Source organism: Loxodonta africana, chromosome 7 (assembly GCF_030014295.1).
Source record: "Loxodonta africana isolate mLoxAfr1 chromosome 7, mLoxAfr1.hap2, whole genome shotgun sequence".
Lineage (NCBI taxonomy): Eukaryota > Metazoa > Chordata > Mammalia > Proboscidea > Elephantidae > Loxodonta > Loxodonta africana.
In genome coordinates this window covers 91,242,495-91,268,187 of record NC_087348.1, presented here as the reverse complement: position 1 = coordinate 91,268,187, position 25,693 = coordinate 91,242,495, and the positions used below count along the sequence as shown (strand labels likewise).

The 25,693-nt window shown below is 41.5% G+C and overlaps 3 protein-coding genes across 10 annotated transcripts in view; 1 reads left to right on the top strand and 2 right to left on the bottom strand.

Annotated features, from left to right (window-relative positions):
* Window positions 1-12,428, bottom strand: part of PAAF1 (proteasomal ATPase associated factor 1) — a 36,946-nt gene extending 24,518 nt beyond the window's left edge. For 2 of the 3 annotated variants that reach the window (XM_003420047.4, XM_023538963.2), the window contains exons 1-4: window positions 12,225-12,428; window positions 10,459-10,499; window positions 3,796-3,899; window positions 238-327 (exon numbers count right to left, since the gene is read on the bottom strand). In XM_003420047.4, the coding sequence (XP_003420095.1) occupies window positions 238-327; window positions 3,796-3,899; window positions 10,459-10,499; window positions 12,225-12,271 (282 nt within the window). In that variant the 5' untranslated portion in view covers window positions 12,272-12,428. Of the gene's footprint in view, window positions 1-237; window positions 328-2,198; window positions 2,218-3,795; window positions 3,900-10,458; window positions 10,500-12,224 lie in introns of those variants that run through there. The other variant, XM_023538964.2, reaches the window with a different exon arrangement.
* Window positions 12,429-12,430: 2 nt separating this feature from the next.
* On the top strand, window positions 12,431-20,339 carry LOC100661201 (cytochrome c oxidase assembly factor 4 homolog, mitochondrial). 6 transcript variants are annotated; one of them, XM_064288684.1, is made up of 3 exons: window positions 12,440-12,557; window positions 12,730-12,818; window positions 14,963-20,339. In XM_064288684.1, exon 3 carries the CDS (start codon window positions 14,975-14,977, stop codon window positions 15,236-15,238), a length of 264 nt encoding a protein of 87 aa, XP_064144754.1. In that variant the 5' UTR covers window positions 12,440-12,557; window positions 12,730-12,818; window positions 14,963-14,974; the 3' UTR covers window positions 15,239-20,339. The 6 variants fall into 6 exon arrangements, with proteins under 6 accessions (XP_010597895.1, XP_064144754.1, XP_010597894.1 ...); XM_010599592.3 differs by having other exon boundaries at window positions 12,730-12,860; XM_064288683.1 differs by having other exon boundaries at window positions 12,730-12,840; window positions 14,963-20,338.
* Window positions 20,340-24,511: 4,172 nt separating this feature from the next.
* The window catches only part of MRPL48 (mitochondrial ribosomal protein L48), a 100,150-nt gene continuing 98,968 nt past the window's right edge, over window positions 24,512-25,693 (bottom strand). The window contains exon 11 of the mRNA XM_064289512.1: window positions 24,512-24,821. Coding sequence (XP_064145582.1) covers window positions 24,747-24,821 — 75 coding nt within the window. The 3' untranslated portion in view covers window positions 24,512-24,746. The remainder of the gene's footprint in view (window positions 24,822-25,693) is intronic.

The following is a 25,693-nucleotide window of genomic DNA, read 5'->3' as shown; positions in this document are numbered from 1 at the left end:
AAGGAAATTTCATAGAATTCCTTTCTTTAAGATCACCAAAAACCCATTTTGACACATATTCTATGAGGACATGAGTACGAGTCTTACCAAACACATCACACTTTATCAGCTGTATTATCTTAAAATGCAAAGAAAATGAAAGATACATTAATTATGAATATGTTTACAGCACAAGTAGATAAAACAAAAAATTAACATGCTATTTATGCTTTTTCCTCACTTTACCAAAATACTTACACTTTTTGTATGAATTCTGGAAAAGGAGGTATATGGTGCCAAAAACTTAGATGATGCATTTTCCTTTAAACATGAAATATGAATGCTTTTCTAAACAGAGAGGGAAAGATGAAATCTATCAGTTCAATATTTCAGTGTAATCAAGGCCTCTTAAAAAAACATTAGGACTATAGGAAATTCTTACCTTTTAAGGATGCCCTCTCTAATCCTTCCCCGCCTGACAAAACTAAGACCCAGTCCCCCACAGCTCAGCAGTCTTTCACTGCAGAGGGCTGCAATGTAATCTGGTATCCCTAGGATGACATTATTTTTTCTTATCTCTTTTATCTTGAAGTAATATGTCCCAGAGACATCAGGTCAACGACAAGATATGACTGACAAACATGACAGCACTAATTTTTAGAAGCAAATCTAATACTAGTACTTGCAATTAGCAGTAGGGCAAGGAACAGGATCAGCAGAAGTGTGAACACAGAGATGTGAAGAAACTTAGCACCAGCTCCCAAGCCTAGGGCCTAAAAGACAAGTCTAAAAGTAAACTTGCTGCCTATAAGAACTTCAAAAAAAAAAAAAGTTAGACTACTGACATGTATAGTCACTGAGAAAAAGGATTTAAAAAATCATGTTACAGTCATACAAAGTATAAGCCCTGATCAGGTTTTCGGTGTCTACTTCCACCCAGGACTTAAACTGACTGTACGTGTTCACTGACTGGTCATTGTCACACAGCTGTACTGTGATTCCCCATGTGTTCTGTCTAGTCATTGCCGTGTTATCTTTCAGGTATTGTAGCAAGATAACCCTAGTGGTGGAGTAGGAAATTATACCTGGAACCAGATGCTAGATTCAGGTAACATGACTTGCTAAAGGCAGTCTTTGTAACCATTTAAACTAAGTATATTGGTGTTTTGAGGTGGCACATGTAGACATATAAAAGGCTTAGTAAATTCTTCCTCAAGGATTCCAGCAATATTATCATCTCTCACTCTAAACTGGCAGAATACCATTAATAAATACTCCATTAGAGGCTGAGGAGCTGCACTTACCAAATAGCCTTTAGCCCATTATCTCCTCTACAGTACTACTTTAAAATTTCTGGGAATTCTATAGGACAATGAAAATAACTTCAATAATCAAGATTTTCTGAACCTCTTTGTAAGGCTGTTCTATGTCCAACAAGCACGGGTTTTCACAGTTCATTACAAAGAACAATTTCAAAGTTATAATATTCTCATCCTTTTTCTCACCACTGAAAATGCGCTCTCATTAAAGGTCTACTCCTGTTAAGAGAGGATTAGAATATCTGTACAAACAGTACCTTCTTAGCCAGCATATTCGTGCCTGACTGCCTGCAGGCCTTTTATTAAATGAGATTTTGCTTCTAACTGCATGACAAAGCCGATGCAGCTGCAGGAGAGCTGACCTGGATCTGGAACTGCCTCCTGTACCAGAAACTAAGGCGTTGGCTAAACTCTCCTGGATGAATATTTACACCAGCAAGGAGGCAAGAAGCTCCTAGAGTTTAGTGTTCAGGCCTTTGTAAGAATTAGGTTTGTTATCAGAAGACTTCATTTCTTTGGGGCCAATTATGTTAAAGTTTTCAAGAATCAGTGTTTTTCTCCTACTCAGTGCTGCAAATCAACCTGTAATACATAAGCAGACTATGAAGAAAGATGAATGTTGAACTACTTGCCAATGTCAGCAGCAGAGAATCATGCTGTTAATAATAAGTACTTTAAAGAAAAGCTGCAGGAGATATGAAAACAGACAAAATTCAGGGGGGAAACTGTGAGTATGCCACACTAAGATAAAATTCAAAGTCCAACTTTTTATCCTCCCAAGGTTAGGCATTTAAGCATAATGACGGATTCACTGTTGAGTATAACAATGTAGCAGCATCAATAAGCAAAGTGACTCATGGCTGTTAGGAAACAAATGAATACTCAACTATAAGCACTTACTGTCTGAACCCAGCAGGTACACAGCAGAAATTAGCAATGATGTTGGAAGAGATAAGGATTGTGTCAGGGCCTAAGTATGAACGGAAAAAGGAAGTCAGCACTTCGGCTGCGAGTGGGTACTGGCAAAACACCTGGGGAACATGTAGTCTTGCAAGATGGTGTTAAACCTGAAGCAATAGAACTGGGTTTCAATTCTGGCACAGTCGAAGTAGCTATGATTATTAGGATTTGCTTATCTGCAAAATGGAAATTTAAAATGTCAGTCTCACAGGATCATTACAACAATGAGACTGCATATGGATAAAACTGTAAAGTATCGCTTCTGCATTTACAGTTTTATCCATATGCACTCTCATTACCCATTAACCATCCATGAGGTGGGATATTATCTTCATTTTATGAATGAGGAAACTGAGGCTCAGAGAACAAAGTTAATTGTTCAAGATCACATAACAGTATCCAAGTATCAGATTAACTAAAACTGACTCAGATCTTCTGACACTTTCTACAATATCAAAGGTGCTTATGAAAAACAAAATAAAACAGGTTGTCTATTATTTCACACAAAGAGGGGAATGAACAAAATTTGGTAAAAATCTTATGTAAAAAAAGTATTCTCTATTCTTATTAGTAAATCTGAAATATTTTACAACTAAAAAAATGTTGACTATACACCCACACAGACACACAAAATGTCCGGTTCGCCCTTTGGGAATCATCTCACCAAGAGCATACTAACAGCAACAGCCAGAATGAGCAGCGGAAGTCAGATCATTAGTTCTGTAACGTTTAGCTTGGCCATCTATTGGCCATACACTTACCTCAAACACCAGTGAGAAAATCCTATTAAGCCCTATTATCATGGGTTCTTTACCAAGCCCCAGATACAAAGTATAAGGCTGTACTGTCCAATGTGGTAAGGCTACAGCACTTGAAATGTGGACAGTGCAAATGAGCAATTGAACTTTTAATTTTATTTGATTTAAAATTTAAATTCTCAATTGGAGAACTTTAAAGTATGTTGGAACTACCTGAGCATGTGAATCTACCTTTTCAGCTATAAATTTTATGAAACCTAAATACAGATCAAGTATTTCCAATAAAAAACTAGAGTCTGAATTGAGACATCCTGTAAACATAAAATACACACTGGATTCTGCATATGGATAAAACTGTAAAGTATCACTTAAGAAAAAAGAAATGTAGAATATCTCATCAGTAATTTTCTACATTAATTATAGGTTGAAATGGTATTTTGGATATATTGGGTTAAATAAAATATGTGATTAAAATTAACTTCACTGTTTCTTTTTACTTTTCAAAGGTGGCTATTAAGAAATTTAAAATTACATATGTGGTTCACATTATCTACTGCACAGCACTGGTATAAGGAAATAAGAAAAGTTTGCATCTAAAAGTATATGTAAGTACAAGAAGAAAAAAATCTCAACATTCAAAGGCAGCAAAAAATTGATTACTAGGCAAACAAAATGGACATAACAGAGATACACGGATAACAATACAAATATCTAAAGTATACATACAGGTACTAACATAGTTTTGAATACAGCGCTGCCTAGCAGACTTAAAAACCTACCTTGTTTATTTCATTCACAATAAAGTCTTCTGAAGCTGTAACCTCTGGGATGCCATCTAGGCCAATTCCTTGACAAGTCAAGCTGCCATACAAAGTTGGTTTCCCTGCATAACACAAAAGTAGGTCTCAAAAATTAAAAATAATCTAACATTTTTCTCCTGGATTCATCGTTATAGGTGGTAAGAAATTAGTCCATAAAAGAAATGGAGCTACAGCGTCCCACTTTGGGGCGTGGCATCTGGGGTCTTAAATGCTAGCAAGTGGCCATCTAAGATGCATCAATTGGTCTCAACCCACCTGGAGCAAAAAAGAATGAAGAACACCAAAGACACAAGGTAATTATGAGCCCAAGAGGCAGAAAGGGCCACATAAAGCAGAGACTACATTAGCCTAAGACCAGAAGAAGTAGACGGTGCCCAGCTACAACTGATGACTGCCCTGACAGGGAACACAACAGAGAACCCCTGAGGGAGCAGGAGAGCAGTGGGATGCAGACCCCAAATTCTCATAAAAAGACTAGGCTTAATGGTCTGACTGAGACTAGAATGACCCCGGACGTCATGGTCCCCAGACCTTCTGTTAGCCTAAGACAGGAACCATACACAAAGCCAACTCTTCAGACAGGGATTGGACTGGACTGTGGATAGATAATGATACTGGTAAAGAATGAGCTTCTTGGATCAAGTAGACACATGAGACTGTGCTGGCATCTCCTGTCCAAAGGAGAGATGAGAGGGTAGAGGGGGTCAGAAGCTGGCAGAATGGACACAAAAAGAGAGAGTGAAGGGAAGGAGTATGTTGCCTCATTAGGGGGACAGCAACTGGGAGTGTATAAACCCAAACCAAACCCGCTGCCGTCGAGTCGATTCCGACTCATAGCGACCCTTTACGGCAGAGTAGAACTGCCCCACAGAGTTTCCAAGAAGCCCCTGATGGATTCAAGCGCTGAACCTTTCGGTTAGCAGCCATAGCACTTAACCACTATGCCACCAGGGTTTCCATGGAGTATATAGAAAGGTGTTTATAAATTTTTGTATGAGAGTCCAACTTGATTTGTAAACTTGCACTTAAAACACAATTAAAAAAAAAAAAAGCAGGTACCCATGTTAAAAGTGAAGTGAAGGGAAAAGAGCGCCAGAGTAGGCAAACCTAATTTGGAAGGGCTTAAAGCTAAAGCCAACAATTTAGAGATATAATACGCAGTTTTAGAGAAAGCTACTAGAGTGACTTCAACCTCAGTTTTACTGGCTGTGAAACAGAATTCTTCCAGGATGAAAGGGGGAGATCAACATGCATATACGCATTTATCCACAGTATCCACACATGGAGTCGCCAAAAGCTGTAATCAACTCAATGGCAACTGTTTTTTGTTTTTTTTTTTAATACACACATAATACAGAGTAAAGAGCTAAGCCTCAGTAATCCAGAAAATCTGCCTAAGTAGAACACTGCTATTGAGGTGATGTGAGCTACGTAAGATATTATCCTACACGTAAACATACGCAGGTGATAGAATGGAGTTAAAAAGTCTCTCTTCTTCTGTACCTTTTACACACACTTCTATAACATCCCATGACATGCTGTTCACATGTCTGACTTCCAACTATATTGTGAAGTCCCTGAGTTCACGAACTAGCAGGGTGCTTAACCAATACAAGTTATTCAATAAATTACAGTTGTACCAAACTGAGGTTGTAGGAAAAAGAGGGAAGTAGAAATCAGCATGGATTCACAGAGTAGAAGGGCTTTCTAGAGAGGGTCAGGACTTGAAAGGGGAAGCAAACTCCAAATCAGGAAGGAGCATGTCAAGAATAAAAGAAAAACATAAAGAACAAGGGAGAAGGAGGCATCAATTAGCATACCAGTTCAATTCAGAAGTCATGGAAAAGGTAGTTGAAGAATGAATTATAGAGACAATCACAATTTAGGGTAGAAGTCTGGACTAGAGAAGATCTAGTGAAGAAGCTTTGGGCAGGGAAGTGCCATGAAGTGCTATTTTCTGAAAGATGCCAGAAAAACAGGGTTGAGAAAGCTCCGCTTTTTTTTCCAACTCCATGATCCTCCCTGGATTCATCAACCCCCCATGACATCTAGCCCCCAAAGGTACATCACTTCAACCAATCTCCTGTCAGCACTCTCAATGATTTCTCAACATTTGTAAAGAATAGAACATTTGTCTACAGAATAGAACTGGGATCAATCCAACCACTCACCTCTACGTTCCTATGTGCAGGCTGCTGAATGCCGCTAGAGGAAAGGACACGACCGTGTAGTTTGGCACCACTACAAATTCATGTGTCCAAATTCAGCACAGTTTTGTAGTACTTTTGCCCCTCCCATTCCCCACAGCAGCCAGGTCTCCTGCCACCTATCCTGCCATCAAAATCCTCCTCCTTTGTTCTGGTCAGGGCCACAATAGGTGGGTCCCGATAGAATGGGAGAAAAATGTGCAACAGAATCTCAAATTCTTAAAAAAATCCAGACTTACTGGACTGGTTGAGATTAGAGGAATCCCCAAGACTGTGGCCCTCGGATACTTTTTTTTTTTTAGATTTGTGTGTGTGTGTGTGTGTTATGCTTTAAGTGAAAGTTTACAATTCAGGTCAGTTTCTCACGCAAAAACTTATACACACATGGTTATGCGACCCTAGTTGCTCTCCCTATAACATGACAGCACATTCCTCCTCTCCACCCTGTATTTCCCATGTCCATTCAACCAGCTCCTGTCTCCCTCTGCCTTCATCATCTCGCCTCCAGACAGGAGCTGCCCACTTAGTTTCATGCGTCTACTTGAGCTAAGCAGCACACTCCTCAGTAGTATCATTTTATGTCTTATAGTCCAGTCTAATCTTTGCCTGAAGACTGGCTTCAGAAATGGTTTTATTTTGGGGATAACAAAGAGTCTGGGGCCCATGTCTTCTGAGGTCCCTCCAGTCTCAGTCAGACCATTAAGTCTGGTCTCTTTACTAGAATTGGAGTTCTGCCCCCCACTCTTCTCCTGCTTCATCAGGGATTCTCTGTTGAGTTCCCTGTCTGGGCAATCATTGGTGGTAGCTGGGCACCATCTAGTCCTTCTGGTCTCAGGCTGATGGAGTCTCTGATTTATGTGGCCCTTTCTGTCTCCTGAGCTCGTATTTTTCTGTTCTTAGTGTTCTTCGTTCTCCTCTGCCCCAGGTGGGTTGAGACCAATTAGTGCATCTTAGATGGCTCCTTGCTAGCTTTTAAGACCCCAGATGCCCCCCTGAGATGCTCTTTAAACCTTGAACCAAAACTGTCCTCTGAAGTCACCTTTTAGCTAAATAACAGGATGACTCATAAAATAAAGAATATCACCCTTGAGTACTGTGCTCCTTTAAAAAATCATTTATATGAGACCAAATGGCCCACAATTACCCCACAGCAAAGATGAGAAGGTATGTGAGCAGGGAAACTAGATTACTGGAAATGGAAGAACCAGAACAGAAATAATGAGAACACTGACACAACACGAAGAACGCAACCAGTGTCAATGAACAACCTGTGCAGAAATTGCTGAATGGGAACCTATTTTGTTGTGTAAACTCTCACTGAAAAAACAATAATTAAAAAAAAAACCCTCTTGCTTCATAATAGTCAAAAAGTAGAAACAAACGTCCATCAACTAATGAATGAAGACACAAAACGTGGTAACAGTCATATAACAGAATACTATTCAGCCATAAAAAGGAATGAAGTACTTAAAGGCTACAAAATGGATGAACCTTGAAAATACTGTCAAAGCAGTCAGACACAAGAGGCCATGTATGTCCAGAGTAGGCAAATCCACAGACACAGAAAGTTGGTTAGAGGCTGCTAGGGACTGGGGAGAGTGGGGATGGGGAACGAGCAGCGATCGCTAGTGGGGCATGGAGTTTCTTTTTGGGGTGAAAAAATGTTCTGGGATTAGATAGTGGTGATGGTTGCACTACCTTGTAAACATAATAAAGTCCACTGAATGATACACTTTGAAAGTGTGAACTTTATGGCATGTATACTTTATCTCAATAAAGCTGTTATTTAAAAAAAAAAAAAAAAAACTCCTTCACAAAGAAATATGGAAAAACACCCTCAAATTTCCATGTCCTTGCCTACACATTTACCTACATCTGCCCTTACTTTCACCTTCTTTTGTCTAGTTGCTTAGACCTAATCCTTTTCTCTTCTCTAAGACATTCATTCCTCAGTTAGTCCTCTCTCCTCTACCTTTGGGCTATGCTTTAAAAAAAAATTTTTTTTTTCCCACTTATTTCCCATCTCTAAAAGCAAAACAAAACTCGACTATGAGGCCTTCTAGCTACCACTCTTTCTTCTCCCATGCAGCACCAATTTCCTCAAAAGCAGACTCAATGTTTAAAACTTAGTTTCTCATAGAAACAGATTATTGTATATATAAACCCATTAAAGGTATCTGAAATGAAAATGATCAGTAATACAAAACTGTCTCAGAATCTAGAAGGAATGTTAATTTTTTTTTTTTTTGAGTGCAGAATTTCCCCAAACTTTAATCATATCTTTCTCTCTTTGGATTTAAGAACTTATTATCTATGATTTCCCTAAGTATCCATCCTAAGCAGCCATCTTTACTCTCAGATTCTACTTGACCTTAGAACCATCTTCTACTGGCAGACAGTTCCTTCTGCCACCCTAGACTTCCCCAATACCATACATTCCATACTCTTTTATCTCTTTATTACATCTCAGTCTCCTCATTCCTTCAGCATTTCCCCAGGGTCTTGTCACCAGTCTGTTTTCTCACTCACTTCACATGTTTTCTCAGCAATCTCACTTACTTTCAAAGCTAAGCAAACACTTTTATGCTGTGTAATGGAAAGCTCCTCCTGAATTTCCCACAAGCACAGAAATTCAATGCATCCCAAATGAAATTCACTTCCCTTCCCACAAACCTGCTCCTTTTTATTCCAGTGAGTGGCATTACCACCCACCTAGTACCACATTTTTTAGTACCACATTTTTTAGTACCACAAGCCAGAAACCTGGGAGACATCTAAGGCTCTTCCTTTCCTCCCACAACACTCACTCACCAAGTTCATAGGTTTTTACCCTCTGAACATCTCTCTTATACCTCCTCTCCATTCCTATCTTCTCTCTCATGGTTCAGTCCTCACCATCTCTCACCTAGATTACTCACAATGACCCTCCAACTGGTCTCCTGTCTCCAGTCCATCATCCATATTTGGGGCCAGAGCAACTTTAAAAACATAAGTCTGAGACTGCTGCATCATTACATAAAAATCTTCAATGGTTTCCTACTGCTAATGGTACAAAGTCCAGGCTCTCGACATGACAAAGCTCTCCATGATCTTACTGACCCATTCTTGCCTCTCTCCAAACTTATCTTTGGCTGAGTTCCACCAATACACTATGCTACAGTCGCTCTACAGTTCCCCAAAAAAGGTTGTTTTAAGCTTCTGTTTCTCTAGTGATTAAAGGTCACAAAGAGCCTAACCCACCTATTTTTATTTTGGCCAGCATAATCCTTCAGTCATACGCTCTTCTCTACTGACTAATCAGTCTCATCTGTACTTTATTGCCTGTCTGACTCTCGTAGGGATTTGAGTTAGAAATCCTTGTTGTATTTATCAGAGGATCACTGACACTTCACTGCACTTAAATATTTACACATCAGTCTCCCTCTTCTATGCTCTAAGTCCCCAGAGAGCAGAGACATTGTCCTTTGCCTTCATGTCCCCAGACACAGGGCAGCTGCTTAATAAATGTTGTTAAATGATTAAATAATTGGGTAGTTTAGACATGAGTTGGCCTAGATAGGAACGGAGCACTTGTGGAAGAACTAACAGACACACAGAGGAAAAATAAACTTTACAGGCCATCTAGATCAAATTAAACAGAGGAAAAAAACTGAAGCCTAGAGGAAAACACAATGATTAACTCATAAAGTTGCCCAAAACATGAGTAACTAGAAACTACTCTGAAAACCAAATAATAATCAAATATAAAACATTATTATTTTTAATAGCCGTAGTAGTACGGTACCACACTGGCTACAATATGAACCCAATGACCTGGCAAGACACAGGAGTCATTTCAAAGGAAAACTGATGGGACTTGGGAGCTGCCCCGATAATGGCAGGGTGAAGTGACTTTACATTTTTCACTTTCATGCCTGGAAGAATTATGGGAATTGAAGAAATGAGAAAATCAAGAAAGAGAACCCATTTGACAACAGAAAGGCTGGGCCTGGTTCTGGACTTGTTAAACTGAAGGTGACAGCAGCACCTGCAAGCAGAAGTGTCTAGCTGGCAACTGTGTGATCTCTCCTTGAACCTGAAGAAAGGTCAAGGCTATAGCTATAGATCTAGAAATCACAGTCAGGAAGGGCACAATTGAATCTGTAGAACTGTTTAGAATACAATAGTATTGGGATGATTAAGATACATCAGCAATGTTTTCATGAATAAGTCTGTGGCTTCCAAATATGGAAAATCAGTCTGAAGGCCCTTCCCTGGAATGGAGGAGTCAGGTTGTCCTCAACAGCAGACTGGTCAAGCAAGTTTGGGGACCATGAGCATAGTGCAAGGAGGCTGGGTCAAAACAAAGTAGGAATCTCTCTTCTTGTAGTAAATCCTTCTCTAAAGGGAGAGCATGCAGATTTAGGAACATTACCTGGGGGATGACAGCTTAGCCAGGCCTCCCCTTCATCCTTCCTATGAAGAGAAACAAAAGCCTAATTAGGCTCACCCAAAGCTGAAAAGGATGCCACTGGAGCAAGGGAAGAGAGAAGGTCATAATCCCCAGGTTGGCCATAATACTGAGACATGATCTAGTTCAGCTGCCCATTCAGGCACAGATTATTCTAAGACAGTTGAATTTTATTCGTTAAAGAAATATTTGTGGATTAAGTATTTAATGACTAGATATTTGCTAGTTAAATGAACATTTGAATACTTCTACTGATAGGGAGTTAACTACCTTTATTGCTACACAGCTCTGAAAATAATAGTTATTTTATATTTAGCTATTTACTGGGGTTATTGTAAACCAGGCTCTCTGTTAAGTATTTTGCATACAGCATCATTAAACTTCACAACAACTGAACAAGATACCTTTTGTTATCCCCATTTAAAGATAGAAAACTGAAGCTCAGAGAGAAGTGACTTGCCCAGGGTCCTCTAGCTATGAAGTAGGAATTGGAACCTGGTGCTGGTACACAATAAGGTCTGTGGTCTTTCTACCACCTTACACTGCCTTTTTACATGCTTTAGAGTGTACCTTCTCAACCATCCAAATCCTGATCTCTTCACCCTAAAACTTTTAGGGTGTAGAGAACGGGTCTAAGCCTTTAAGAAAAATTTAGGTTGATGGCAAACCTCTATCACTATTAGCTGTATGATCTTGGGCAAGTTACTTCCTCTGATTCTGATCCTGCATTCTCATAGCCTTGTGGTGGCACTCAATAAGTATTAGGGTTCTTCCTTTATTACTTATCACACATTCTGTGTTGCAGTAAGCACTCTGTATTTATTGTAACCCACCTAGTAAAGTATAAGTTTTTTAAATGTAGGATGCTATGTTTTGTTCATCTTCACAACTGTTTCAATTTGAAAAACCCTTAATAGTAATAATAGTTGCCATTTATTGCATTGCTATACCCATCCTGGTGCCTAGACTAATAACTGGCACACTACAGACGATCAATAAATACATGCTAAATGAATGAATGAAATGGTTTGATGTGCACTCCCAATTACACTGTCAGCTTGAGACAACAGTTGCCACTTACTGCATTGCAGTACTCATCCTGGTGCCCAGAATAATAATTGATATGGTAGATGATCAATAAATACATGTTAAATGACTGGTTTGCTGTGTATTCCCAAGTTGTCAGCTTCTTCGGGGCAAAAAAACACCTCTTAAATTCAGAATACACCTGTGGACTCAACCAAGTATCTAGTACGAGGCCTGGTTATGGTAGGTGTTGCGTCATTTCCTTAAGACAATTGTCCATTATGCCCAATATAGCACTAGTTGCTGAGGAGCATACAAAGATTGTCAACATTGTCACTCTAAGTCTATGTGATGGTAGTAGTGGGTACAAATAACTGATAACCAATAAATATTTGCTAAGTGACTACTGGGCCCAGAGTCTTCCTGCCTCCCAGTTTTCCTGTCTTTTCCCAACTCATTGATCCTAGTCGTGACGCTGGGGTCTGCCAGCGCCTATCTGTTCTCTTGGTTTCAGGGAAGTTCTTCAGAGAATAAAATGACCTCGTGGGTTTGAGACTTGTCTTTTCTAGACCCAGTGTCCTACATTACTCTCAACAACTGATGAGGTAACCCCTATGGATATCCTGGAGAAGGCATGGGTCTCTTGACGCAAAGGCAACATTCGCTACCCGCCTCCTCCTCCCGGGTCCTGGGCCTGGATTCACCTGAGAGCTTGCTCCCAGTCGCTCTGAATCCTCAAAGGCACCGCCATCTTGACCCCGCCTCCAGCAACCCACCTCTCCCGTCTACCCCGCGCTTTCCCGGAAGTAGTCCCCAAGGGGCGGTGAAGACAGCGGAGGGCGGGTTCTACAGAGAGGTCGCCAATGAAAATGTGCGGTGGGTCCTTTCACTCTTCCGCTCCCGCGCACGCGCTCCCGATATCGGGGACGGGTTCCTGTAGGAGACTGAAGATCGCCAGCTGCCATTAGAGCCGCTGCTGCGAAACTGACGCCATTGCGCAGGAGGGCCCGTTCGGGTTCTCTTCTGCCGCTGGTCTGGTGAGCGCCGCGTGCGGCCTCCTTGCGTGGGTAGGCGTGGTGGGGGTCCCCGGGGAGTCGGCTGTCGCGCATGCGCATGCATCCTCTGTTTAAAGTTGGCGAGGAGGCTCAGGTCACCTGGCCACCCGGACTTAAGCGTTTTCCAATTTCCTCCCATGCATTTCTCCTCCAGGCCGGACTCCACGATCAAGTTGCCGACCACCTGCCCGATCTCATTTTAGTCTCATCTAGGAACACCGAAGCTGGGATGTAGTGGATGATGTAATGGCGGAAGAGCCCAGTAGTAATTACAAATTGCAAATTGTAACCCATCCACGTTTCACTCATTATCATATTGCTGTAGTTGTCCTTAGCTGCCATGGAGTTGACCTGACTCATGGTGACCCTAGAATCGGACATTTGTGATCATAAGGTTTTCACTGGCTGATATTTGGCTATAGATCGCTAGGCCTTTCTTCCTAGTTCCTCGTAGTCTGGGAGCGCTCCTGAAACTTGTTTCACATCATAGCAACATGCAAGCCTCCACTGACATATGAATGGTGGTTGCACTCGAGGTTCCTTGGCTGGGAGTCAACCGGGTCTCCCACATGGAAGGGGAGAATTCTACCACTGAACCACCATTGCCCCCATTATCATACTAATGCTCATTTTAATTCTGTGAGTTAAATATTATTAATGAAGAAACTAAAAAGCTTGCATAGTAAGGCATAACATCAGGATTAGAACTCAGATCTGTAGGCTTGGGGCCCAGCATACTTTCTTTTCTACCATGCTTTCTGTAAGAGTTTACCTCTTGCTTTTAAAGAGCTCACAATCTATTTAGGAAGAAGAAACATGAACAGTAATAGGAATTGTCATTTATAGAACTCTTCGAAAGTGCCAGGCTCCTTAAATGCATTCTCTCGTTTAACTTCAACAATCCCATGAGGTAGATATTATCTTTTTCAAGAGAGATTATTAAGCGACTTGCCCAAGGTCACCCAATGAGTCAGTAACAAGCTAAATTTCCATCCTAAGTCTGTTTTCAGTGCCCATTTCCCCCCATCCACTTAGGTTATACTACCTTCCAAAGCAAAAGAATTTTGTGTATGGCCATACAGTGCTTAAATCCCTCTCATGACTTCCTCTTTGCCCCTCAGGGTAAAAGTCGAACTCCTTAACATGATCATGGTCTTGTCATGCTCACACTTTTTCATCTCTTGAGTTTCATTTGTTGCCTTGGTCTCCTCAGTACTCTATGCTGAAGTAATACTGAACTTTCAGTCTTCTCATGTGTTAAACTCTGCCTCCAATCTCCAGCCTGGACTTGCTCTTTCTTTGGCTGGGAATATTTTTCCTCCCCATGTCTGGCTAACTCCATTATCCTTTAAGCCTCAGCATAGAAATCACTTCCTTCAGGAAGTCTTTCCTGCCTATTCCTACCCTTGTATGGATTAGGTACCCCTCCTCTGTGTTCCCAGTCTTAGGTGTCTAAGACACATTGTATGGTAAACTGCCTGGTTACTTACCTAGATTATAAACTCCAAGAAGGCAGGGGACTGCCTCTGTCTTGGTCACTCCTGTATCCTCAGCTCTAGCGTAGTACCTGGTCCATGATTGGTACTCAATGATCATTTGATGAATGAATGAGACACACAGGAAAGGCATCAAGCAGTTGTTTTAGCTTTTCTATAGCCAGCCCTTCGTGTGAAATTTGTGCCAAGGCTGAGGTCATCTCTCTTCAAAACTTTAAGTTCCTTCTGTGTGCTGTATGCTACCTTCTGCTGCATGCACTGAAGTAAATGGTCTTGGGAAGACAGTCTGGGCAAATACACCTCAGATTTTTGTATAGTTGACAAAGTACTCTCACAGATGCATTTTTCACCCTAGCCCCCGCCTGTTCTATGGTACAGGCATACTGAACTCTCTCCATTCCTCCCATGTGTCAGACTCTACCCACATTTGGGTACTCTCTCAAGTGCTAAACTCTTTTCTCTAGGCAAAGAATAAGGCCTATAGGAGAAAAAAAGATATTTTCTTTTGGGGTGGATCAGAGATGGTGTCTCCAAAAAGGTGACATTTTATCTAACTCAAATTTTATTAGCAGAATCCATTGAGTTTACGTAGTGCCATTTGCTGTGTTAAGCCTTCTCGGACACTTTATTTCATTCAGTTCAGTTCAAACCATTTTGCAGGCCTGCTCTCTGCCAGGCCTAGTGCTGGGCAGTGCTGGGGATACCAAGGCAAATCAGGCCCAGTATCTGTCCTCAAAGAAGTTACAGTCTCCTGGGGAAGACAGATACATAAACAGGTTGTAATAGTGCCATTTGGTCAGTGCTGTTTATAATAGAGGAACATCATATATTACCACAAAAAAAGAATACGGTTTTGGGTTTGGTCTAACCATGCCTGTCTTGATGCTCTAGAGACTCCCCAAGATGTCAACCAGAGTCCCTCAAGGCCATACTTGGGCCCGACAGGTGAAGGAGGAGGATGAGGAAGAAGACCCGCTGGACCAGCTGATCTCCCGCTCTGGCTGTGCTGCCTCTCACTATGCTGTGCAGGAGTGCATGGCCCAGCACCAGGATTGGCGGCAATGCCAGCCACAGGTGCAGGCCTTCAAGAACTGCATGAGTGAACAGCAGGCAAGGCGGCGGGAGGAGCTGCAGAGGAAGAAAGAGCAAGCCAGTGCCCACCGCTGAGACCCCAACCCACCTATTCCCAGAGGACAGCCCTGCAGAAACCAACGGCCCTGCAGAAACCCACACCCAGAGAGATCATGGGAGGAAGAAATCCTAAACAGTAGAAGTGCGGACCAGAAGGCGTAAAATTTGGGCTTAGTCTTTGGGATTGGGTTGAGAGTCAGACAACCATGGGTATGGACATGACTGCCATAAAGAGCTGTCGTGTTTTCATGGTCAGATTCCACACAGCCTCACCTATATTATTCCACCTATTTCGTCATGTAAAACAAGAAGTTGGGTTAAGGATACCCCCTACCCCACATCTTGGGTCAGTGCGCCAAGTACTAAACTGATAACGTGAACATTTTAATTTTAAAAGTAAAATTCACAATCTAAAGTTAAATTGGTTGCTTGATCAGGTCTTCATTTATTCAGTCATTTGTTCAATAACAGCAGGTATTTCTGAGACCTTCCCATATGCCAGGCATTGTGTTGGAAACTGATGTGATGAATAACATGATCTTTGCCTTTCATGTTTAGAATCTAGTTTAAGAGAAGGAGAAATAAAACAACTCTGGAACAGCGAATTCATGGCAGTGATACAAGTGCCTTTATCTTTCATCTGTTGTTCTGGATGTTTCACTGTAATGAGAGGAAGAAAGCAAATGGGGAAACTTTTTATTCAACAAACACTGAGTGACTGGTATCTGCCATACTCAGTTAAATTAACCCGATCCAGACTCTGACTTCAGTGCACTCTAAACCCAACAGATACAACGTTGGCCTAACATTTAAAAATTTTATTTAACATTAAAATACAGATTTTCAGCGATTTACAGAATGGAAAATCTGTGAACCTAGAGTTTGTATTCCCACTTCATAATAATTTGCTGAAGCTGAATTATAAGGCCTCCTTTTAGGGGGTTGTTTTCACCAACTCATAACAATTGCCATCTCTTTTCATTTTTCTTTCACGGGGTTACTGTACATTCTCTTACTTCCTGCCTAGCCCTGTACGGCATGGGGGGTGGGTGCTGTGACCACTGCCATAGAAGCTGGACTGCAGAGGGGGCCGTATGCTCACATTATCAACAATAATAAACATTTCTTGAGTATTAGAAGTCCAAATGAAGTATAAAAAAAAACCTGATGCCGTCAAGTCGATTCCAACTCATAGCAACCCTATAGGATAGAGTAGAACTGCCCCGTAGAGTTTCCAAGGAATGGCTGGTGGATTGGAACTACCAATTTTTTGGTTAGCAGCCAGGCTCTTAAGCTGCTATGCCACCAGGGCTCCAAATGAAGTATAAACCCAGTGCTGTCGACTAGAAATAATGAAGTATGGTAGGCTTTAAATCTTTGAGCCCTTGTATTAGTATTTGGGGAAAAGGCAAAGACAGAAGATATGAGGAGAGGCAGTTTAAAAAACCATAAAATTCTGTTTCAACAGTTTAATAGGATATAGGATGACCAGGTGTGTGTGTGTGTGTTTGTGTATACACACACGCATATGAAAAGATGCATGTTCGTGTGGTCATGTGTTCAGTGCTCTGGGTCATCACAGGGAGCAAGCAGAGTGACAGAAGCAGTCAGCAAGGGTCTCAGAAGAAAAGGAGTTAGTTGAGTTGAACTTTTAGAGATGAAGTAGACATTACCTATTTGTAACATATAATACAAGATTACCATCCAAAGTAAATAGAAAGTACCTAGAAATCAGTAAGAAAAAGCAAACAGCCCAATAGAAAAGTGAACAAAGTTAAATATGCCCCAAAATATAGGAAAATGTGTTCCACTCACTGATATTCAGAGAGATGCAGATTTTAAAAACAAAGAATTATTAGCTGATTGTACCGTGGGCAGTGCAAATGGTTAAGCCCTTGACTACTAGCCAAAGTGTTGGCAGTTAGAACCCACCCAGAGGCTCTTCAGAAGACAGGCCTGATGATCTACATCCAAAAATTCACAGCCTTGAAAACTTTATAAAGCACAGTTCTACTGTGACACACATGGGTTGCCATGACTGAATCTGAATCAACTTGGCAGCTAACAACTATTGACAAAAATTAAAAGTATTTATAATGACCAGTATTGGTGGAGGAGCTGTTGATGGTACAGTGGTTAAGCACTCAGCTGCTAACCGAAAGGTCAGTGGTTCACTCCATGGGAGAAGGATGTGGCAATCTGCTTCTATAAAGATTAAACCTGTTGCCTTTGAGTCAATTCCAACTCACAGCAACCCTATAGGACAAAGTAGAGCTGCCCCATAGGGTTTCCAAGAAACAGCTGGTGGACTTGAACTGCTGACCTTTGAGTTGGCAGCCAAGTTCTTAACCACTGTGCCACCAGAGCTCCCCATAAAGGTTATAGCCTAGGAAACCATATGAAGCAGTTCTACTCTGTTCTGTAGGGTCACTATGAGTCAGAATCGACCCAATAGCAATGGCTTTTTGGTGGAGAATTGGTAGGTATGGGATGAAACAGGCACACACACTATCGAAGGATCATAAATTAACAGCTTTTAGAGAGCGGCATTGGTGGGATCTATACATTTTTGATATTTAAACAGTAATTCCTCTTTCAGAAATCTTAAATATATTTTTATAAGATATATGTCCAATTTCAAAAAGGAAATTAATGAGTGCAAGTTGCCCACAGTGATATGTTTTTCTTTAGTCTCTCAGCTCTGCAGCCCAGAGCTATGGGGTTGGAGTTCATTGCAGCATTGTTTATGATGGTGAATAAATTATTACAATGTAAATTTCTATCAATGTGGACATTTGATTATATGTTAATTTTTTTTCCAACAGGAATGTATCGATGTGTTATTTTGTGTAAATAAAGTAGAAATAATAAGTCATGGGGTGGGGTACTAGCAAAGAGGAAGGATGGAAGGACACCCTTAGCAGGAAGAATGGCTTCCACAGCAGTTAAATGGAGGGAGCCAGTTTCGGAGGATTCAAGCAAGCTAACCCTAGGTGCGTGAAGGAATGCCCTTTGTTATGGATTGAATTGTGGCCCCTCCAAAAACTATGTATTGAAGTCCTGGCCCCTATACCTGTGGATATGATCCTTTCTGGAAATAGGGTTTTCTTTGTTATATCACTTAGGTCAAAAACTGTTGCTGTTGAGTTGATTCAGATTCATAACAATCCTACAGGACAGAGTAGAGCTGCCCCATAGGGATTCCAGGGAATGCCGACCTTCTAAACCTAAATCACTTCTGAGTTACAGAAATGGCAGAGTAAACACAGACACACAAGGAAGAGGAAATCAGGCGATGGAGACAGATGCATCTACAAGCCCAGAACACCAAGATTTGCTGGCAGCTACTAGAAGCTGAAATTAGACAAGGAAGGACGTCACCCTAGAGTGACACCCTGAATTCAGACTTCTAGCCTCCTGAACTGTGAGAAAATGAATTTCTGTTCGTAAAGACACCTACTTGTACTTCTGTTACAGCAGAACTAGGTAACGAGACACATTGCATTAGGCAAAGGGGCCTCTGACGCCACCTAAGCCTGTTTCCTCAAGTAAATGGGGATAATCTCTAAATCACAGCTAATGAAATTTGTTACCATGTATTGAACTATTACAACTAATATTTTTTCAACATTTAACCCAGGCAGTCTAGTTCAGAATCTGCTCTCAATCCCTCTGATACACTGATTTAAAATCCCAGCCATACCACTTACTAGCTATGTGTCTTTCGGCAAGTTATTCAGCATCTCAGGCTGCTAACCCAAAGGTCAGCTGTTCGAGTTATAGTGCCTTGCCCATAGGGTTGTTGAGAATTTTTTTATGGCACATAATAAGCATTCAGTGACTGTTAACTGTTCATCATCATCATCACTATTATTGTGTGACAGTCACTGTCCTGCATTACTTTATCTCATCTAATCCTCATAACACTTCTTTTTAGAGGAATAAGAGTCAAATGGGAATCACACTCCAAGTATACCTCATTCCGAACCCTGTGTGCTCCTCTGCCCAGTGTTCTTTCACAGGCATCAAGTGCCTAATACTGCATTTAACGGTAAGTAGGCACATTTACTATGTAATATTGCTTTACTTTTTCAAAAAGGAAATTAATAAGTGCAAGTTGCCCACAATGATCTATATCAGTATTTTTGTTTGTTTGTTTCAGCTCTGCAGCCTAGAGCCATGGGGCTGGAGTTTAAAGTGGCCCATGCCTGTCTATACAATCTACACCTAACCTCTGGCAGCTTTGGGTCATCTCTGCAGATAGGCTTGGTGCCAGGGATGAATGGAGAGCCCTCTTGGCTAGGTGCCCCTCTTGGCTAGGCCTAAGGCAGCCTCATGATTTGGCTCTTCCCTGCAAAGTCCTTGGCTGGGGACTTTGCCTTGTGTTCAGTACAAAGGTGCACTGCAATGTGTTTTACTAGATGAGTAAGAAGATACTCCTTCTACTTCCCCCTCAGGTAAAGCTGCCAGACTGAGTCCTTGGGCTGCTGACTTTAGAAATTAAGACAAAGGGAACTGGAGCCAGCCCAGATTGAAACCTTACACTCTCCCTCTGCAGAGGACTCTGGAGCTCCCTGCTCAGCTCTGTCAGGGACTTAAAGCAGGTAGAGGAAGTGGGAGGGATTCTTTCCTTCTCTGCAGCTATCTTTCTCTAGCAGCTATCTTTTGAAGGGAAGAAAGGCCTGGCAATCTACTTCTGGAAATCAGCCAGTGAAAATCCTGTGGATCATAAGGATTTGACCCGCAACTTATCATGGGGATGGTGTAGGAATGGGCAGCATTTCTTTCTGGTGCATGAGGTTGCCACGAGTGAGGGGCCTACTCAACAGCAGCTAACAGCTACAGCTTTTGAAGAGTTTTCATTCTTCAGAACCCGGGTACCTTTCAGAGCCTGCGTATTCTATCTAAATGGTAAACTGATTCCCCAAATCTGAAATGTCAGAGAATGAAAATTATTCTAGGGGACTGTAAGAGTTAATTGAATCATTTTAGATTCTCCAGGGGAATCAGTCTTTTAAGACAAAAACAACACAGAGCAAATTCAGATTAAACAGCACAAGACACATTGGCCGCCTCTGTCTGCAGTGCCTTTCCAAGTTTAGTTCCAGACATGCTGAATGCACACTCAGAAAGCTTTCCTTCCTAAGGTACACTTTACACCCTAGAAAGGGGGACCAGGAGTCTCTGAGCATTGCTGAAATACCCAGATTCCATCTCTTTCTTCAGGGTTATAACATACCCTTTTAGAATCCACAGCTGGCCATTTCCAGGCTTTCATGGTGGAGGAACAAGACATCCTTAAGTCAGAGGAAAGGGACAAAAACATGAATCTGCCAGACTTAACTAGGAAAACTACACATCTGACCAAGGCAGTTTGTCCTTCTTGAAAGTTATTGATCTTCATAAAAATCTATTTCAAAAATGCACTGAGCCAGGAATTGAGTGACCTAGAGCTAACCCTGGCTCTGCTGCTGGCTAACTGGGTGACCTTGGACAAGTCTCTTCCAGTCCCTAGGCCTGTTAGCTCATCTGTAAAATGAAAACTAAAATAGATTATCCCAAAGGTCATGTATTGGCAGAGCCAAGACTAGAATCCAGCTACCCTGATTCCCAATCCATTGACCTTCCCTGTCTTTTCTCCTGGCCTATCCCTCATATTTTCATGGCAATACTAGGCATAGTTCAACCCTAACTGGGGCATTCAAAACTAAATGTATGCTGGAGGAATGGACTACTGATACATGCAACAACATGGATAAATCTCAAAAACATTAAACTGAATGAATGAAGTCAGACTCAAAAGAGTACATACTGTATGGTATTCCATTTATATGTAGTGCTAGAATAGGCAAAACGAATCAATGGTAATAGCAGTGAGATTGATGGTTGCGTCTGGAAAGAACATGAACGAAGTTTCTGGGGTCATGAAAATGTTCTTTATCTTGATAGATGTGTGGGTCATACGGATGAATGCATTTTCAAAACTGATTAAGCTGTATGTAAATGAAAAAAAAAAACTTTAAAAAAGTATGCTGAAGAACTTTAGAATGGAAGGGATCTAACATTTACTGACCACTTGCTAGTCCGTTATATATTTTATCTCCATCTTAAACCCTGACTTAGGCTGGGTTCTCTAGAGAGGTAAAACCAGTGAAGCTTATACAAATAGGGAGAAGAGAGAGAGAGATTTATATCAAAGAAATGGCTCACACAGTACTAGAGGCTGGAAAATCTCAAGTCTGTGGGTCTGGCTGGAGGTTTCTCCTAACTCAGGTAGCTGCAGGGGCTGCGAACCCAAGATAGGCAGGTCAGACAGCAGGCCTCTGGCTCACAGGCTGCGGAGACCAATGAATCCCAAGATTGGCAGGTAAGATGCCAGGTTACTTGCTCGCAGGCTGTGGAGGCTGATGAATCCCAAGATCGGCAGGTAAGCTGCTAGCTTAAGTCCTAAGAACCAGATGTCAGATGAGGATCCAGAGTGAGCAAAAGCCAGAGAGCTTTCCCAGAAAGTCTACATATTTGAATGCAGGCCACACTTCCAAGGAAATTCCCTTTCAACTGATTGGCTGCTCATAGCAATTCTTATCTTAGAAGTGATTACATTATATCAGATCTCATCATAGAGGTGATTTACATTATATCAGATCTCATTATGGAAGTGATTACATCGTTACATAGCTGCCAAACTACATCATAACTGCCAAACCACTGAGAATTATGGCCCAGTCAAGTTGACACACAACCTTAACCATCACAAACCCCTAAAAAAGGATTACCCCCATTTTACAGATCAGAAAACTGAGGTTCGGTGAGGTTAAAATAATTTTCCAGAGGCCTCAAAACTAACAAATATAGAAACCAGGCATAAGCCAGGTTTGTCTGCCTGTTTTTCTTATAATAGGCTGCCTCAGTGAGGGAAAAGGAGGTATTTTCAACCTGGAGCCAGGAGACTAGTGTTCCATTTGATTTCACTGCCATGTGATCCTAGGAAAGTCCTTTTCCCTCTGGGGCTCATTCTAGAGAGTCAAAAGGAGTTCATAATTGTTTTGTAGCCTTAAGGTTCCAGCAGTGAGAATATCTCCCATCCCTCTTGCCGGGATAAGACATTAAAAGCAATTTCCTTTGTCTCAGGGCAGACTCATCATGAGCAACAAAAGCCCTTTGACTCTGGTGAGAGGATAAATCAACTAGGTCAGTGACACAGGAGCTCCAGGGTGACAGAATCCAGCTGCCTCCGGTTTAAGGGGTAAACCTGACTCATCCCTCAGTGATGTAATGGAAAGGGGTGGATTGGGAATCAAGAAATCTGGTCCTGCTCCTGCCAATGATGCACCCTGTAACCTTGGGCAAAGCACTGATCTCTCTGGGCCCCTAGCCTGCACTCACTACAAAAGAGGGTCAGGCTGGCTGACTCCTAAGGTCCTTTAGCTCTACTATCTAGTATCTTGGGAATTTATGAAATCTTAAGTCTTGCTTCCAATATTGATAACTTCCTAAACTGGGCAATTATTAAAGACTGCTGTTTCCTCCTAAATGGAGTCCATGTGACATTGCCCATTGTCCATGTGATACGGGAGAGAGGGAGAGAGATATAGGTATATATATGTAGATATTTATATACATATGTCTATATGTGTGGTGGCATAGTGGTTAAGTGCTACGGCTGCTAACCAAAAGGTTGGCAGTCTGAATCCAACAGGCACTCCTTGGAAACTCTGTGGGGCCATTCTACTCTGTCCTGTAGGGTCACCATGAGTTGGAATCGACTTGAGGGCAATGGGTTTTTTTTTTAACATGTGCTTCTATGTATGTGTTTATTTGCCTTTCTATGTTGCTATACATTCCCAAGGTTTACATTCACATATTAGCTGCTGCTCTTTTATCTTCCCTATTTTTTTTTTTTAAAAGACACCTAGGGATATGCAGTTCTACAACCAAAACATCAGTCCTCACAGGGAAAATTCTACCTACACGCCCAGTGGGGTTCAGTTGGAAGTCCTTCAATTTGAATGCTCAGACCCTAATCGAGGGCACTTGCTACCTTGACAGCCCTCCCTTAGTGCTGCACCTTGGGAGGAAATTGGAGTTTCCTCATGTTGCCTTTGAAGATCAAGGTAGAGAAATGAGAATAACTTCAGGACTGAAGCTGCTGGGTTTCAGAAAAGTACATCCAATGCTGAGAATGCTCTGAGTGCCCACAGACCTCTTTGTGGGGGTACCCCAGAGGAGCAGTGGGGTGGCAGGGAAAAGAGGTCTGCCACTTACTAGCTGTTTGACACTAGGAAGTCACTTCATCTCTTCAAACCTCAGTTTCTCTCTCTCTAAAACTGAGATGATAATACCACCATCCTCAAGGATAATTCATATAAAACACATAGCACAACAGGGGTCAATAAATGTAAGATAAACTCACACTCATATACATACACACACTCAGATACTCTTGTGCACATACACACACAGTTTTACACAGAGACACCCATTCACATGCACACTCATACACATCCTGAAAGACTATTCTGAGAATTAGCACTAATATAGCACCAAGCACAGGGTCTAGCTCAATAAACGATAGTTATTACGCACAAAAATGTTTTAATGCTCAGAATAGGAAGAACATGAGGGATCACCTAGACCACTGGTTCTCAAAGAGGCGACCCTGGACCGGGAGCATCTGCATAACATGGAAACTTGTAAGAAATGCAAATTCTAGGATCTCACTCCAGACCTACTAAATAAGAAAATCTAGAGGGTGAAGCCCAGCAAACTGTTTTAAAAAGCCCTCCAGGTGATTCTGATGCATAAAAGCAGCCATAGGCAATATACAAGCAAACAAGAGCATGGCTGTGTTCCAAAAAACCTTTATGTTATTTACAAAATGGGCTAGGTGAGATTTGGCTCATGGGCAGTAGTCTGCTGACCCCTGACCAAGAGGATCCTTCAGTTCTCTCCTTAAACTCATTCCTGGCAACCCTATTTAGCAGTTACGTAACATCTGCCTGAATATTTATGGCAAGTCATTCACTACCCCATAAAGCACTTTTTACACTTAGGGTTATGGTCAGACCCTAATTCTATCTAGTTTTTTTTCATATACAAACCCAAAATGTCCCTCCCTATGACTTCTATCCATAGGGTGCTTACATATGTTATGATCCTCTGCTTCATTAAAGGACTCCATGTCAGATTACTTTAAAGGATAAATTCATTCCAATTGGGGAAATACTGATGGACAGAATGCTTTTATGCTAAAGCACCACGCAAAGAGAAAACAGAATCCCTTAGTTAAAGATACCGCACAGGGTGGGCTGATTTTGTAGTAGATTTTTATTAGATGGAGGATACCTGGGGTTAGCTTAAAGGAAAGTGGTTGACAAATGGCAAGCAGAGCCATACCACACAGAGCAGGTGCATCCCTAACTGTGAGAATAGGTACTTGTGATATCTAAGACCCGCGGTCTCCTGCTTAACTCTGACCACCCTGGAAGGTCTTCTCCTTAGCACTCAGTATCACCAGTGCTGGTATGAAAGGGTCTACAGGGAGCTAGTTCATCCTGGCCAACAGTTCTTCCAGTTCTGGTCGAGCTTTGAACCTTCCCTTGAAGTCTTCTTCGGTGTGCTGGGAAGAAGAAAATAAGTCGGAATCATTGTAGAGCTTTTTGTTACCCAAATGTACACAGCAACCAAAAACCCATCAGTTCCGCAGAGAATGATTCACATTCAACTAACTTTTTAGTATCTAATATGTACCAGACATTGCATTAGGTGCCAAGTATTCAAAGTTAAATCCAGCTTCCTCCCTGTCTTCAATAAACTCATAGTTTGATGAGAGAAGACAGGCACAGAAAGAACTAATGCCCAAAAATTTTAAGTATCACAATAGAGGCACTAAGGAAAAAAGAGAATGCCAAATTATCAATTTACAATAGAGATAAGAGTCACAGGGACAGGAATATCTGAAGTCAGCATGACCAGCACATTCTCTCCCTGTGTACAGATCTATGTGAAACCCAAAAAATAAGCAGAAGAGGCTTGGCAAGCATGAACTCAGAACAAGGGGAGCTGGATGAAGCAAATGACACCAGTCTAAGATGACCTGATAGATCTGTGTCATTATAAGGATCATCTAGGCAACAGGACCAGAATACTCAGTGTTTAATCAAAGGATCCTAATGTTTTTCAAGTTTTCTGTGCCCAACCAGACTTCCTTCTAACATTCTATACTGAATATATTCAGTCAGGCTATATACAGTCAAGCCTTGTAGGCCCAGGAATCTTCTCTCTATATTTTCACATTTCTGTTCTGGTTTAGGAAACCCTGGTGGCGTAGTGGTTAAGAGCTGCAGCTGCTAACCAAAAGGTCAGCAGTTCGAATCCACCAGGCACTCCTTGGAAAGTCTATGGGGCAGTTCTACTCTGTCCTATAGGGTCGCTATAAGTCGGAATCGACTTGACGGCAACGGGTTTGGTTTTCAGGTTCTGATTTATTAT